This window comes from Crinia signifera, chromosome 1 (genome assembly GCF_055691185.1).
Source record: "Crinia signifera chromosome 1, ASM5569118v1, whole genome shotgun sequence".
Classification (NCBI taxonomy): domain Eukaryota; kingdom Metazoa; phylum Chordata; class Amphibia; order Anura; family Myobatrachidae; genus Crinia; species Crinia signifera.
In genome coordinates, this window is record NC_139217.1 from 384,408,373 (window position 1) to 384,425,722 (window position 17,350).

The window sequence follows — 17,350 nt, forward strand, 5'->3', positions numbered from 1 at the left end:
ATGCAAGCTTCACTTACAGACACACATAAAGAGTGTGTGCCTGTGCGTGTGTGTGTGTGTGCCTGTGCGTGTGTGTGTGTGTGTGTGTGTGTGTGTTAGCATCCCACAAGCACACACTTGCTGCATAACAAGCATTCAGTAACTATTTCAGCTTTGGCCGTCAAATCTATTTTCAGCATTGTTTGCAAACTTATTTTGCCCGGCGTCCAAAAGCCACAAACAGTGTAATGTTAATTAATCCTAGTATTAACACAAATTCTTGCATGTCCAATTAATACATCATTTACATCAATGTCAAACAATATAATTGTTGTTGTTTTCTTCATTTGCTTACTGTTACTCTGAGGTATATTGGGCAAAGAAAGAAAGGGGACTGCTCGGAGGGGAACGCACTAAAGAAATAGAGTCATCAAAAATAACTTTTAATACATCATAATTAATATTCCCACAATTAGCTTGAATGGGAGTGCAGCGAAAAATGAGAGTTTAAAATATTAGACATACACACATATACACACAATGTGCACAAAAAGACAGAAAATAAGTGCTTTAAAAAATGACACTTGAATCCTGACCAAAAATAATGCTCACACAATAATAGCCAAAGATGTGGTGTTATTGATCCAGGAAAAATATAGCCCTATTTAATAATTGTTTGATCTCCAATTGATAGCTGTAAATTTCGAATTTCAACTCAACCTTTTTGTAGTAGCACTGCCACCTTCTGGCAAATCAATGACAAATTATGAATGGTTCAGGGACCTTTCTCACTAAGGACCTCTGATACACTATCCTGTTGCACCATCTAGTGGTGATTTTAGGGATATTATTTCAACTTTTGTCTGATGCAGAGGATTTTCACAAAATTTAATTGACAGCCCAGAGGGGCATGATTATAGCATAGTAATTATGGTTGAACAATTTGAAAAAAGAGGAGAAAAAATCATAAAGAAATGAGAGCATAAATTGTTGAGGGCTTTCCTAACATCAAGGTTTAAAGTGCTCAGGAGGGTATGATAGGCTGAAAATCGGAGTTATAATTATCTCCTTAGATTTTTATTCAGCAACTCAGGCACATTTGTAGGGCATCTGCTACCTACTTCATCCAAGGTGCGAGTAATTTGACACCTGGATGGTCTGATAGCGCCCTTTAAAGAACCAACATCATTTTAACATACATTAATCAGGCTAGTAAGCATATTTGGACAGGTTTAACCGACACTAGTGTTTCGCTTTCTAGTTCAGCTTTTTCAAGGCCTACAAATGTGCCTGAGTTGCTGAATAAAAATCTAAGGAGATAATTATAACTCCGATTTTCAGCCTATCATACCCTCCTGAGCACTTTAAACCTTGATGTTAGGAAAGCCCTCAACAATTTATGCTCTCATTTCTTTATGATTTTTTCTCCTCTTTTTTCAAATTGTTCAACCATAATTACTATGCTATAATCATGCCCCTCTGGGCTGTCAATTAAATTTTGTGAAAATCCTCTGCATCAGACAAAAGTTGAAATAATATCCCTAAAATCACCACTAGATGGTGCAACAGGATAGTGTATCAGAGGTCCTTAGTGAGAAAGGTCCCTGAACCATTCATAATTTGTCATTGATTTGCCAGAAGGTGGCAGTGCTACTACAAAAAGGTTGAGTTGAAATTCGAAATTTACAGCTATCAATTGGAGATCAAACAATTATTAAATAGGGCTATATTTTTCCTGGATCAATAACACCACATCTTTGGCTATTATTGTGTGAGCATTATTTTTGGTCAGGATTCAAGTGTCATTTTTTAAAGCACTTATTTTCTGTCTTTTTGTGCACATTGTGTGTATATGTGTGTATGTCTAATATTTTAAACTCTCATTTTTCGCTGCACTCCCATTCAAGCTAATTGTGGGAATATTAATTATGATGTATTAAAAGTTATTTTTTATGACTCTATTTCTTTAGTGCGTTCCCCTCCGAGCAGTCCCCTTTCTTTCTTTGCCCAATATGCTACATGCTTGACTGCCGGGAACAGCACCCCCTCTAGTCCATTTAAGAAAATTTGGGGTTCCTTTTCTAAAAAAATATCTTCAATTCTGGTGTGCAGGAGCGCAATAGGCTTCCTAGTGGAGCCACCACATGCTACAATTGTTACTCTGAGGTGAAATATGTCTGGAATGTTTTACTGTTGCATATGTTATTTGGTTTGTCCGTCCAGTTATATGTACCAGGAAACTGCCATTTTATAGTATTTTGGGTAAATTTACTAGGATCGGAGTTCTATTGAAGATGGGATGTTGCCCATAGCAACCAATCAGATCTATTATCTTCTAGAAGGCGCTAAATTAATTAGAAGTACTAAATCTACCTCCCTTCCACCTCTCCACTCAATACTCGACTCCTACAGTGCGGCTTCTTACTACAAGCTCAACACAACTAAAACTGATGCTCTCCCGATAAACCTCACCAACTCTTTACGCCACCTAAAAACTACCTACAAATATAATTGGCAAACAGATTCGATAAAATATCTAGGCATACATATTACACCCCTTATGGCAAAAGTTTTCGATGCCAATCTATCCCCGCTCCTCACATCCCTTGCTGCTATATCCAAGTCCTGGTTATCATTTGAAATTTCCTGGTTGGGGCGCATGGCAGCATTTAAAATGTCACTTCTCCCTAAATTAATGTATCTGTTCCGCACTATCCCCTATGTCTTTCCCAAAAAGTCTCTCCAACTTGCTACCTCCATTCTGCCAAAATATGTCTGGTCAGCTAAACCCCCAGCAATGGGCCGCTCAAAAATGTCGATTCCCAGAGCCTTTGGCGGACCCGACCTCCCCGACTTATTCCAATATCAAACAGCTTGCCTATTAGCCTAAATTAAGAACTACAATGACCATGCTTCCCCTAGAGCATGGGGGAACATTGAACAAACCCATTCTTCCCTTATCCTATTATCGGAACTACTTAAGATCCCAAAACATGTCAGAATTCCCCTCCCGAACCTACTCCCATCCACTAAAGCCACTCTCCACGCGTGGGACCAATTGTTTACCACTCTTCCTGCGCCTACTTCCCTCATCACTACCCTTCCTATCAATACAGGGGCGAAGTTGATTCCCAACCTCCGTCTATCTGTCTGGACCTCCTGCGAGAATACTTCCCTTGGCGACGTCTTAGACGCTCACTCTATGAGTCCCTTTACCACCCTCCAGCGCCGATTCTCACTTCCCAACACAGAACATTACCATTATCTACAACTTGCACATTGGTGGAAAGCCAACTTCCACAACTACTCCCCCCCAGATACACTCTCACAGATAGTTTTCTCCAGGCCCTCCCTGTTACACTCTACGGGAGACATCTCATTCTGGTATAAAACCCTGGTGACCCCCTCTGAGTTCTCCAAGACCTCAGCCCACAAGAAGTGGGAGTCGGACCTTGGCGGGTCATTCACACCTTCCCAGTGGTGTCGGATCTTTTTATCCTCCTACACACTGTCCCGCTGCCTTAACCACACTGAGATGCACATTAAACTCATCAACCGACTCTATCTGACCCCTGATCGTCTCCACACCTTCTGGCCCTCCTGCTCTAACCAATGCTGGAGGCAGTGTGGCTGTGTGGGCAACATATACTACATCTTCTGGGCCTGCCCTAAGCTCCGGAGGTACTGGGACGAGGTCTTCAAGTTAATCTCTGATGTTCTCCAATTTACTCTGACCCCATCACCATATATCGCCCTATTCCATGTGTTCCCCCCAGGAGTCCCAGTGGAAAAAACATATGTCCTCGGACATATACTTATTGCTGCACGGGCGAACTTAGCCCAGCAATGGAAACAGCCCTCCCCCCCATCCCTCCTCCAGGTTATCTTGAAAACAAACCACCATTATCTTATGGAAACCAGTCCTCTACCTTCCTCATCTGAACCCCCCCCCCCCCCGCCCCCACTGGTTACCATGGTACACATACACCACTGAAGGAGATGGCTCCAGACTTCCTCCTTCTGCAGCCCCCCTGCCTTCATCACAGTTCAGCCAAAATGAACTTCCTGACGCCTCCCCATCCCAGGACCAAGGCCCTATGCTTAATCCCTCTTCCTCCTACTCTTGTTAGATTCCTCCTATTTGTTATATTTGAGGACCACTGTGTTAGCCATGTTTTGCTATGTTCATAACCATGTTTCCTCTTCAGTCGCTCTGCGTAGCGACATGTTATGTGTTATTTGTCAATTTGTACTTGACTACGATTGAAGTCCATGTTTCTCCCCCCCACCCCTACCCCTAAATGTCCTCTTTTTCTTTTTGTACCCCATATAACCTTTCTGTACCAATAAAAATGTATTGATGGAACAAAAAAAGAAGTACTAAATCTGATCTTCAGTAGAACTCCCAAATTTACCCCTTTGTGTCTACCTAGAAGCTTTGACATGTGTACATTTAGTTATCATTTATTACCAGTTATTTATATAGCGCACGCATACTGTATTTCTTAGCGATTTACAGAGAATATTTGAACATTCACATACAACCTACAATATGTGCTGTATGGAGAATAGAGGGCTTATTGTCCCCACAGGATCAATGGTAGGCAGCAGGATGGTTTTGGGGTATCACAAACACAAGTATCTCCCAAATATGGGCATTTGTGAAGAAGCTTTAGATCGTACTAGGGGATCTGCATGTGATGTTCCCACAGAAAATTTATCCTACTTTATGTCCCCTAGTGAAGGTAGTGGGGACCATGGAGTGGCAGACCAATCTGCTGCATAGGATGTATGGGTCAACTGCACTCACTCTATGACCTAATGAAAACATACCGTAGAAGGGAAATTACTCTGTTCAGCTTGGCCACGTGTCCCCTTTGAAGGACACCAGTTTTCATTGTCCCACCCGTAAGTCACCTGCGCTCAGGTCCAGTGTCGGAACTTGTGGTCATTTGGCCCAGGTGCAAAAATATAATTTGGGCCCCCCTCCTCAACTCCAATCCAAGTTAACAATATGGGGCACAGCAGTGGGTGGTAGCAGTGGGCCCCTTAGTCTTCAGGGCCCTGGTGCAATGCACCTGCTGCACCAATGGTAGTTCCGCCTCTGCTCAGGTCTCTTCATTACTGGCAATTACAAATAGTTATTGTTTTATTGTGATCAGGGGGTGGAACAGTGTATTACTGGGCTGGTTTGCAAAATTTGTGTAGGGGCCCTCATAATGCTGCTCAAGACTCTGAGCAACTTGCCATGGTGCCCCCCCGCCTACACACACACACACACACACACACACACCACACACTCCACTTAGAGCAACTATTCCCTAGGCTTTGTTAAGCAGGGGGCATGGACGGATTGGTAATGACCTGGCATTGTTAAGCAATCCCAAACCTCTCTGCCCCATACTGATCACCCCTGCTGCATTTCCATAACATGTAATGAGCCTGATAAGACCCCGGTCACTGTGCTAAATCACTTCTGTACCTCCAAGTCTGAATAAGGGATTTTTAAATGATAGCAAGAATGTTTTATAAAATGTAATTGTGTTACATTTCACAAACCTTCAAGTTTTCTGATCCTGAAATTATTTTCGATTTTTAAATTTGATATTAAAATGCACATGCTAAAGATACCAAAATGTGCTTGTTTCTATATATTGCAGGAATGATGAGGTTATTGCAGTAGCCAGTATGAACTATGACCCTATAGTATCCAAGGTGGCCGAAGTCATGGCATCTGGAAAATCTATACGCAAGAGGGATGTTGAGTAAGTGAGGATTTGTGTAGGTTTTGTGTTCTAGACAGAGGTGCAATTATGGCTTTCGGCGCCCAGGGCAAGAGGCAAAATCTCTACCCCCCCCCCCTCTCCCCCCAAGTGTATGTAAGGGATCCACTCTGTTTTTGCCAACAACTGAACAACTATCTGGACAATTTACAGTACCTAATTCATGTTGGTGAGTAAAGCAAAAAAGTAAGCAGCTGGGCAATACCATGCTGTACTACCGGTGGGGCAGATGTACCATGTGCAGAGAGATTTAAAATTGGATCGGGTGTGTTCAAACTGAAATCTAAGTTTCAGTGTTAAAATAAAGCTAGCATTTGTGGGTTTGTTCAATACACAGAGTCTTGCTTTTTTTTTTTTTGCTTTACTTACAAACATGAATAAGATCCAATGTCCCTTACTATGGAAGACAGGGCACAAGCACAATAGAGCATAACATTTTAGTTTGGGTGTGGTACTTTTAACAAATAGATGCTTTCTTAGCTCTGGAAGGCTGTGCATGGCCTAACCTGTAATGGAAGTATTTTATCCAGTCTTCCTGCAGGAGTGAAAGGTAATAATGGTCAAACTAGGCAGAAGTGAGGAAGCGGTCGGGGCAATGTGAAAAGACATTACAGCTTTCCCTCCAGCTTCCCCCAATGACAAACCCCCCCAACATGGTGCCTACCCACCAGTTACAAAATCTGATACTGGGCTTCCCACTTCTTTTATGATTCCAGTCACCTGTGTTAAGCCCTGTACAAACTGGGCGATTTAAGCCATTTATCACTGGTGAAATGGTCGCTGAGCGACCATATGTTGTGGGAGATAAATCTCTAGAAGCGCGCTCCCGTAGCCAGCCCTTAATGGTCGCTAGTCGCAGGAGCGTGCTTCTGCGATTATGGCTAAAAATCGCTGGTCGCTGGTGCACAATGCACTGTGCACCAGCGACCAGCCATTTCTAATCAAAATGAGGTAGAGATAGAATGAGACACAATAGCTGGCAATTTTCAGCCAAAATCGCTGGTCGCTGATGAAAACGGTACACTGAGCAATATATTGCTGAGAGATATTACGCCAAAATTGCTCAGCGACCATATTGCACCATGTGTACACACCTTATGACTAATTAGTTGATTAAAACAGTGATGGAAACCATAATTTCAGTGAGAAATCCAGGAGCAGAAATTTTGTACCTGTTTAAGGGTCTTAAAATCTATGTGACATATTTAATGACTTCAGTAATGTCACAATGACTAAAAAAGTCAATGAAATACAATATGATTTGTTCAGACAAATCATTTTTATGAAAAATTATAATGAAAATTAAATTACTATTATTATTATTATTATTAAGTTTCTATGTCTAGCAGAAATCCATTAAAAAAAATAGCATATCACTAAAATCCCACACACAGGAGGGATGGTATGAAAAAAAGATATTTATCTACTAAATGCTATGACGTCAATTTAATTTGGAGAGTGTTGTAACAGAGTGGAAACATTGCCAATGGCACCCCAGTTCTCGCCCTGGACTCCTGTGTGTGCAAGTTCGTGCCGCCGATGTTTTGTGTCTGCGCATGTGCAGAGGCGTCTCTGCGCATGTGCGAGCGGGACGCACGGCCACATTCCGCATGAAATGTGTACACTACCAACAGGGGGTGGAGAGGGGTGTGAAGGGCTGTTTGGGCTCATTACCATATGTTTACACCCCGCGTTTCATGGGCGTTCCCATGCAAACGCTGGGCGTACGTATGGTAATGCGGCCGTGACGCACGTGTAGGGGGCGGACATATGACATCGCCGGATGTCAGCTGCCCGCCCAGATCCCTGCTTTTGCACGGAGAAATGGCCGTCTGTGACCATCGAATGATGGGGGAGGTTCCCTGAGATGGAGGAGGTGTATTCATGAGAAATACACGTGCGGTCCGTTCGGACAGCTTCTTACCGCGTTCGGACGGAGTTGGCTATCCGTATGGAAGGCGGGGTTTAGGACGCACGGTGCTGGCCGCATATTCGGATCCGGCCGCACCAATCAGAATAAGGGCCTATATCACACCTAATTGAATTGACCTCTATATCTGGATAGTATACTCTGTACATTGATTTTTGTGAAACAGCTTACTGAACTATATTAAAAATAATGTTGCTTTAGTTATTATTAATTACATGAAAGTTATACCAAATACGTAAGTAATGTAACATATGATAATAATTCTTCTTTTAATGCTTCGATCCAATAAAGGATGTTTATCTGTCATGGCAAGTATGTACATAGATAGTGTGTTATTGTTACGTGTGTCTTGTTTTGTGCAAAAATACTTATTATTTTCCTTTTTTACTCAGTGGGCTCATGTAGGCTCATCTTTACTTAAATCTTCTATTAAAGATGGGATGTTGCCCATAGCAACCAATCCGGTTCTGTCTATTATTACTTCTAGAAGTTGCTTAATAAATAAGAATGATTTGATTGGTTGCTATGGGCAACATGCAATCTTCAATAGAACCCCCATTTTAGAAAATGTACCCTGTAAAGTTGAAGGTACATTTCTAGTTTGAGCGTGTGTGCTATATGAACATTTTTGTACTGATCATGTGTGACAAAAACAGATTCCTATACTGTATGTCAGTGGTTCCCAAACTGTGTGCCGTGGCACCCTGGGGTGCCTCAGGACAGTTGCAGGGGTGCCCTGAGTTGGTGGCCCAGGACCAATTAAAATGATTTATGATCAATATCACAGACAAAACAAGTGCTACCAATGATAACATTGACAAACTGACCCTAAGGATGACATATAAACACAATTTAATATTTTTTTTCTAAATTTATCGATAATTAACATTCGGCCTAGGGGTGCCGTGAAATTGTTTTGAGGCTCAAGGGCGCCGTGATTCAAAAAAGTTTGGGAACCACTGCTGTATGTCCTTACAGATGTCAGCATCCACCATGAGAAAGTACTGCTAATTCATTTTACATTTTCACCATTTCTCCTAACATACAATTAGCTATAATCTCATTAACTATCGCATTAATGAAAAGGAACACAATCTTTTTACTCAAACGAACAATTTCTAGAGTCTGAAATCTGAAGTACAGTGTTATATATTGTTTTGCTGTGCGGTCTGTAAGCTTTCCTCAGCATCACCTAAATGGAAATAGTCCTTTGTAACAATCTGCAGGTCCTTAAGGTCCATACACACTGGGCGACTATGCCCAGCATGTATGGACAGCGATGATAGCGTTCATGGCTGGGGGGAAAGCCGCTCAGTACATATACAATGAGCCGCTTTCCACATGCGCAGAGCTATGCAATGCCGCCCTCAAAGCCACGCATCTGCTGGTAATACCAGCAGATGAACGACTTTCCCGGCGATGATGAGGGAGCGCGCAGCAGCGCTCACCACTCATTGCCGGAGCATACACACTGGACGGCTTTCAGCTGAAAGCCACTCAAACATGATGTTTTGAGCGACTTTCAGCTCAAAGTCGCCCAGTGTGTATGGGCCTTAAGTCAAGCAGATAGTTATGTCTCAAAAACAAAACAAAGGTTCAGGTGAAAATTAAAGCATAGTGGTTTTAAAAAAGTGGCAGTTTAATAAATTCACATAAAATGAACACATTAAAAGATCTTTGGATGGTCTAAAACAATTTATGTGGTAAAAAAAGGTAAAACATAGATCAAAAATCTAACGTTACAAGGGGATCGTACCTGTCTTTGGTGGTGAGTGTTATCTGGGATTCAAAGCATGGAGGCTCTTTGAACTCCCTAAGATACACAAGCTTAGATAGGTCCTAAAGTCTTTATATAAAAGTGGCTAAAACTGAAATATGTAAAGCGCAACGGAATATGCTGCGCTATATAAGAAACTGTTAATAAATAAATAAAATAAATATCCTTCAAATGCCATCAATAGAATACAGTAACTCTTGTTATTACAACTCACTTTTTCTATTATTAATAATATTATTATTATTATTATAAGTTATTTAGTGCTTTTCTAGTTAGAGGGAAACATACGGTATAGTATAAAAAAGCATTACTATGTGTATTCTAGAAAGTGATATTTTATTGTATACTAGAACACCCCAACTTTTTAATCATTGGCTCGGCCATCAAGGGTGTGTGTGCCGAAATTGTGGGAGGCGTTGTCATGTGCCTTTCCCAAAAAAATGTGAAAAAACTACTATGAAATTTAGTTTAGGGGGAGATAATGAGTGTGATCACCACCCCACCCCACCCCAAAACACTACTGCTGCTGTATAGCAATGGCAGTGGGACATCATACAGTTGCTGAGCAGCACCAGTCTTCTCTCTCTATTTCTCTCCCTTCCTGCCGATGTGTAACTGATCCAGGCCACTGCCAGCATGGGGCTTGGTAGGTAGTACCAACTTCCTTTTGACACCCTTGCTCATTGGCATAAGAAGTTGAGGAGAAAATGTTGGTATAATGTGATAGAATATGAGGTAAAAGTAAAGCGGTTCCCAGGGCTGGCGCTACCCCCCTCAGCAGCTCCTGCAAAGCAGGGAGGCGCCATGCTGAAAAGGTGCTCTCTCCCTGCTCTGCTAAAGCTGCCTCACTGACACTGCCTGCACGCCGCAGCACCTGTTTGACAGAGGCGGCAGCATGAAGAGCTGCTCCCTGCAACCCGCTGCACTGTGCACAGCAGCACACACACCTCACCCTGTCTGTCCGTCCTCAGATTCCTCCTCCTGCCCCTTCTTCCTCAATGGAAGGACTTGCGCTGAGGGTGGCAGGCTCAGGTTGTCATACATTAACAGACAGCCGCAGTGCCACCCATAGCGCTGTAATAACAAACAGCGGTGCCCTTCCCTGGCTCCATAGTAGTCATCTCCTGCCGTCTGTGCAGTGCATTGCCGCTGCTGCCGCGCGCTCAGCTAAATTTTTATTACTTATTTTGAATCTGCCTACTGCTGGCTAGTGAGCTCCCGGGCGGCTGCCACAGCCTGTCAAATATTATGACAGGCAGCGAACAGCACTGGCAACCTAAAGAGCGGCTACCCCTCCCCTCACTCACTGTGTGATACGCCCCCTACCCATTCCTCCTTGCACCTGTCAATCAAATAACGAGCAGGCCCTCTTCTTAGTGTGCAGTGCCAGTCCTCAACACTCAGCCCCCTCTATCTCCTCCCCTCTTCTTCTATCTCCTCCTTCTCTCCCCTCCTTTCCCCCTCAGTCACGAGAGGGGTGTAATGGCGTCCTCCCTATGCAGATAGAAGAGGAGGGCTGCAAAAGATTTAAACAGCAAAGAACAGTGAGTCTTTTATTATACATGTTTATACAATATCTTTTTAATAATTGTGTATTTCTTTATATTAATTTAGACACTTTTTAAATAATGGGGTGGGTTATGTGCCTACAAAATTTTGCGGACACAGCACTGAGATGCGAGCAGTTTGCTACACAGTGAAATGTTTGTGCAGTATCAGCTGCACCCTGGCTGTGCAACCTAGCTGTGTTGGGTTGTGTGTGATGTCACCCAGTCATCGAAGCTCTCCCACTGACATGTCTGCATTGTCTCGACCGCTCACATGAAATTCTGAAGCGATGCCCCCACAACAGGCCTTCGGCGGCGGGGAAGGTAGGCGGTGATGGGGGCTTGCATGAAATGCTGAGGGTAGACGGCGATGGGGCATCGCTTCAGCATTTCATGCGAACGGTCGGGAAAATGCATGCATTTCGGGGAGGATGTCGACGGTACAGGCACAGCTATTACCAATCATGTGGCTCTTGGGGTTCTCTTTTAAAACTTGGCAGATTAAATAACCTTAATTTCCTAGTGACATTAAAAGTGTCCTGATTTGTAAAGTAATCAGGTTTCTGTTCTGAATAACATGTGTTTAGGCAAGTTCCAGGTAGCTGTGAAAAACTGCCTTTAAATACATTTAATTGCCAACTTTAGTATTTTATTACGAAGCAACCTGATCCTATTTCCTATATATAGTTCCCTTGTTAACTACTGACCATTTCCAGAAAACTAATAGGAAAAAAATGAATAGATGGTGCATTTTGTAAAATAATATACAATACTAGCTAAACCTGCTTGAAGCAAAAGCTTTGAAAGCTAGTCTGCTACCTTGTGATTGCCTCTGTGTTTCTGTATGTGTGATTGTCTTTGTGTTTCTGTATGTGTAAAAGAGATGTAGTTTCTCTCGCTGCCAGCAGATGGCAGTGTTTTGGTTAAACACTGACACTAGACATATATATTGATGATACTACAACAAATACTATATTTCTTGATCCACTTTCCTTCTAGAACTGGTGATATCTCTTGGCTAACAGGGAAAGGCTCTTAGTCACCTGAGATCGGCCAGGAAGTATGGAGGACAATGCATGCGGAATGGTCAGACAACACTCAACAACTCTTGCTGATTTGTGCTGCTAATGAGATTACTGTTTGGCTTTTGCATCCTTGGTGAAATCCAAGCAACGAAATTCATGTAACACTAAAGTTAATGACAACTAGACACGGAAACCATTCAATTCATCAGGCTATGAATGAGAATTATGCTGCAAAAGTCAATTATCTTTATGTACCTGGAACTTGCCAGAATATTAAAACTTCACATAAGATGAGGATGTCCATTCATTTTATAGTCTGTAATGAAGACTTCACCTTGGACTGAAGCTTTTCGTATATTATTTCATTTCCTCTCATTGACCAATTTCTTTACTTGAGGAAAAATCGTTTTATTCAGCGAAATGTCTTTGCTGACTCTTTGATTCTTCATTAAATGTCAAGTGTCAAACAATTAGTTTCATCTCTATCATCTATTCATTCCATAACTATTTTACTGTGAATTGCATGAGGTGCTGCCCTTTACCAGACTGGTATAATTCAGGTTCCTCATTCCTGGCATTAGTAAATAATTAGTAATATGTTATTAAATAGCTCTTGTTTGGCTGCTGTTTAAGCAGAGCCCTCTGGTTACCTGCAGATGTTATTGTTGGTGTTTATGAAGTGGTTTCATCTATGACTAACCCTGTGTCCTGCACAATATTCAGGGAAGAGTAAGATGGAACCAGAGTACAGCTTACAGTATAAAGAGGTTTTACGAAGGGATCCATTTGACAATCAAATTGCCATTCCTGGTGCAGAACACTGGATGATGATTTTCATAGTGAATTTTGATCCCTTCTAGTGTATGGCCTCCTATGCAGACTTTTCAACAGAACTGAGGTCTTCTGGAGGGGCAATGGCCGCTGACCACATCAGAGCATGTACACTAGAACATGTGCACTAACGGCAGCATTAGAGGAAAATCGGTGTAATAAATGAATTACTACAGATGTGTCCTCATCCACAGCATAAATCCTTTTTCAGCAGACCAGGTCTCTGGCAACTCTTTCACTCAAAGGAGTATAGTTAGTGACCTAATGCTCGTGTCAACCTTCCAGCCCTGTCGACCTTAACCATGTCAACCTATTTCAAGTGTCGACTTAAGGCTTGTTGACCTTCAGTGGTTGACCCAATGCATGCCAACCGAAATTGGGTTGACCCAATGACCCTAATCCTTAATACCTGTGTCACATTTAATCCTTTTAAGGGGCCAACATCTCTGTGAGAGATGTTCAAATAATCTTCTAAAAATGCCGGCATCGCTCGCATTTGTTATATAAAATATTTTTTTTAAATGTTGCGTAAAAATAAATAATATTTCCTATAGAAGGTAAACATTACAGGTCATTATGATGAATAAAAATGTTTCATCAAAGAACATCAAAGGGACTTTGGGAGTGTGGGCAGGTCCATGTGATGTCATAACATCACCCGGTAGTCACGCAATGTTCCTCTGGGAATGTTTTGGACATCAGGATATCTTTATGAGGCCCTTGGGACTTGCTGGGCCCTAGGCAAGGGGGAAAACCACCTCTTCGGCTCATGGCATATACATGCCCCAAAATGGCCATCATAGGCTTGCTCTTTTGCTGCCACTCCCCATTAGCGCCAAACCCCATGGTCCCTTCTGGTCAATCACTCTGGGATAAAAATCTCAGTCTGATTGCAACAAATTCCTGTGGTGTTATAGGACCTTATTCTGATTGACTCACAAGGCTGCGACCATCAAATGATTTCTCCAGCGCTCGCCGTTCCGAGACACCTATAGGGTGTCTCTAAACTATGGGTGCCCTGTGCGAGTAAATTTGGGCAGCTGATATTCGGTGATGTGATTTGCCGGATCACAGCCTCATTAGCCTGAGAACGCTGGTCATCCTTTATGATAATAGGGCTGCCCGGCGCCCCCGCCATTCTCTGCCCTTCTCCGCCCCAAAGCCCCCCCCCCCTGCTGTGTAGGGTTTGTGCACCCGGCAAACAGAATATTTGCCATGGGTACACGTACCCCGCATCTGCGCATGCACAGAAATACGCACCATTTCAGAATCAGAATAAGGTCCATAGTCAGAGCCCAGGATCTCTAGTGCGCTTTCAGTGGTTTTTCGCTACAAATAATATCCCATATTTTAAGGAAACAAAATGCACGCCCTATGGCTTATTAAGGAGTGTTTGAGGACACATCTGTATATAGTAATAGAATGAGTAAAATGTTTCACATATATTACTATATTTATTACAAAGTACTAAAAATCTATTATATTTCTTAAAAAATATTAAAAGCGTATTAACAGTATTTTCCTTAAATACAAATAAATCCTGTATATAGATCTCAGAAATTAATATAACTGTTGAAAAAGTAACGATGGCCAAAGCTTGTATTATTTGTGTAAATTATAAAGACTGTACTATTTTATTCAGATTTTTACAGTAAATTGTTGGCTACATGTTGTAAAAATGTAATTTGGTTTGCCAGAGATGGGACGATAATCATGTTAGCATATTGTGAGAGAATTATTATTTTTTACTGTGATTTTTGTACAGAGCTATTGACTATATTGTATGTAGTTTGTACATCAGAGGGCCGGCCATTTCAGGCTGACTAAGAAACCAATCAGTGTGTGAGAAAGGCATTTCTAATGGAGTCAGTTTAATATAACCAAGGTGCTACAGATTACAAATGCTGCTTAGTCAAATGGTTGCAATTTTTGTATCTAATGATACCAATTATTGGGCCAGTTGCACTAAGCTTCAAAAGTGATAAAATGAAGAGTGATAAAATGCCAGCCAATCAGCTTCTACTGTACCTCCCATGTCACAGGCTGGGTTTGAAAAATGTCAGGAAGGAGCTGATTGGTTGGTTGTTTATCACTCTCCATTTTATCACTTTTGAAGCTTAGTGCATCTGGCCCATTTTTAGATATGATACCAATTATTTTCAGAATGATAACAATTATTTCCATGGACTTACGGCATATTTTATTTTTTACAATTATAGGCCAGTTCTATTTGTCCCTTTGTCTGCTGTAAATCCTTATGGAGAAAGAAGGAACACTCTGCATTTTGAATTCCTGTTGGTTAATCTGCATATCTAGCCACGCTCATCATTGCCGCGATACGGTTACTTCGTTTGCCAAAATCGCACTGTGACATCACCGAACAATGCTTTTCTATGAGCCAAGGGAGCTAATTAGGTGGTGATTGGTGCGACAACGATGAGCATAGCTACATCTGTATGTTGATGGGCTGGTTTATTTTCCAGGCCTTTTATTGGTCCTAGTAGAGCTTACAAGTGTGTGCCGTAGAACTAAAACCACGAGCCATGTACACGGTACATATATAGTAATAGTTAAATAACAAATTCTAACCTATTTTAGTAGACTGGACTAGTTTGTAACAAGTCAAAAAATTCCCAACATTCCCAAATCACGTAAGTGATTGCTAGTGTGCATCTACCACTGCCTGCCTATAACTACCAGTGTATGGAATGTGTATTCTCTCTCTCTTTCTATACACACAGACTGAAATATATATATATATATATATACAGGGCTATTTTTGTGCAGGCTCCAGCAGGAACTGTGGCCCTTATTCTAGCTCACTCTTTCTGACAAAATATTTCTTAGATGGTCAAAACCATGAGCACTGCAGGTGAGGCAGGTGTTACTTGTGCAGAGATAATTAGATTTGGGTGGGGTTTTACATCTGCCTCACCTGCAGTGCACATGGTTTTGTCCATCTAAGAAATATTTTGTCAGAGAGAGTGAGCTAGAATAAGGGCCACAGTTCCTGCTAGAGCCTGCACAAAAATAGCCCTGTATATATATATATATATATATATAATATATATCAGGGTTGCCGACCCTCCCGGAATTACCGGGAGTCTCCTGAAAATTGGGTCCCCCTCCCGGCCCCCCGAAAGGGTGGGCAACCGTCCCGGAATCAGGGGGACCCCCACTGAGCCCCCCCGATCGCGGCATTTAAATGCCGCAATCCGCGGGTCTCAGAGGAGGTGCTGGAGCTAAAACGACACACTTGTGTCATTTTAGGCCCGCCCCCTCCATGGAGATCAGTGATTTTGGCTATTTCCCGAAATGGGGGTGCGGCTTAATGACATCACAGTCAAGCCACGCCCCCCACTTTATATATTACTGGTAGAAATGACAGCATAGTAATTGGGAGACTGCAGCTGTTAGTATGGATGTTTTTAGTTAATGTTATTTTAACCATATGATTTGGGAGGGGGGTCTGCAAAACTTACTTTGGGATTTAGTACTCCAGAGTCAGACTAGGGGGTACATTTACTAAGATGGGAGTTCTATTGAAGATGGAATGTTGCCCATAGCAACCAGTCAGATTCTCTTTACTTATTTAGCACCTTCTAGACGATACTAGATACAATCTGATTGGTTGCTATGGGCAACATCCCATCTTCAATAGAACGCCCATCTTAGTAAATTTACCCCACGGAATCAACAAGGAGAGGGTTACAGTGTACTTACCTCTGTCACTGTTGATTTCCCCATGTATGTTACTAAATTGTTTAATTATTGGTTTAGGAAAATTATCTCTGATTATATTTTTAGTTTAGGAAGACAGTAGCAGCATATTCATTTTACATTTCTCTTTTAGGCTGTGGATATTACTTTATAATGGTTCTTTGGATTGAAATAAATAATGGAAAATAATGTTTAAATTTTATTTTTGACAATGTAATAAAAATATTGCATTTGCAAGCATCCCAACATGCCTGTCTTTCCTTTCCTAATGACTGTTATATAAATATTTTAATTATGCAGTTGAATAAAGGTTATATTATTTATAATATTGTGTTTACAATTGTGCTAGCATGAAACTGGTGCCCCTAGTGGCCTTTTACCTGCACTGACATGCAGAAGTGTACTTGGTATTAAATTTCTAACTACTGCACCAAAGGCATACAAACTAGAAGATATTGCCATCAATATCATTCAGAAGCCCCATTCTGAACAAGATTGATGCCAATATCTTCTAGTGTGTATGGACCTTTATGCAGATAACTGCTTTTGTCCATTTTCCAGCAAATGGGAGCAAATGGTTGATTGTAATTTGTTCCCAGAAATATCCAGATTTTCATTCCAACCAGCCAGATTGGACTCAAATATTTGTCGCTAATTCAAAAAAATATATAAAAAATTATATAGATTAATAAATCTATTAGTAATATAAAAATGTAATAATTCAATAAACTGCAGGCTTCATGTGTTGATGTATACAC

The 17,350-nt window shown here is 41.6% G+C and overlaps 1 protein-coding gene across 6 annotated transcripts in view; it reads left to right on the forward strand.

Annotated features, from left to right (window-relative positions):
- AIFM3 (AIF family member 3) overlaps positions 1-15,672 on the forward strand; it is a 103,953-nt gene extending 88,281 nt beyond the window's left edge. For 3 of the 6 annotated variants that reach the window (XM_083151535.1, XM_083151537.1, XM_083151538.1), the window contains exons 19-21: positions 5,640-5,744; positions 7,984-8,004; positions 12,016-15,672. In XM_083151535.1, coding sequence (XP_083007661.1) covers positions 5,640-5,744; positions 7,984-8,004; positions 12,016-12,055 — 166 coding nt within the window. In that variant the 3' untranslated portion in view covers positions 12,056-15,672. Of the gene's footprint in view, positions 1-5,639; positions 5,745-7,983; positions 8,005-10,935; positions 11,014-12,015 lie in introns of all 6 variants that reach the window. The other 3 variants (XM_083151536.1, XM_083151539.1, XM_083151540.1) reach the window with 3 other exon arrangements.
- Positions 15,673-17,350: the final 1,678 nt, after the last annotated feature.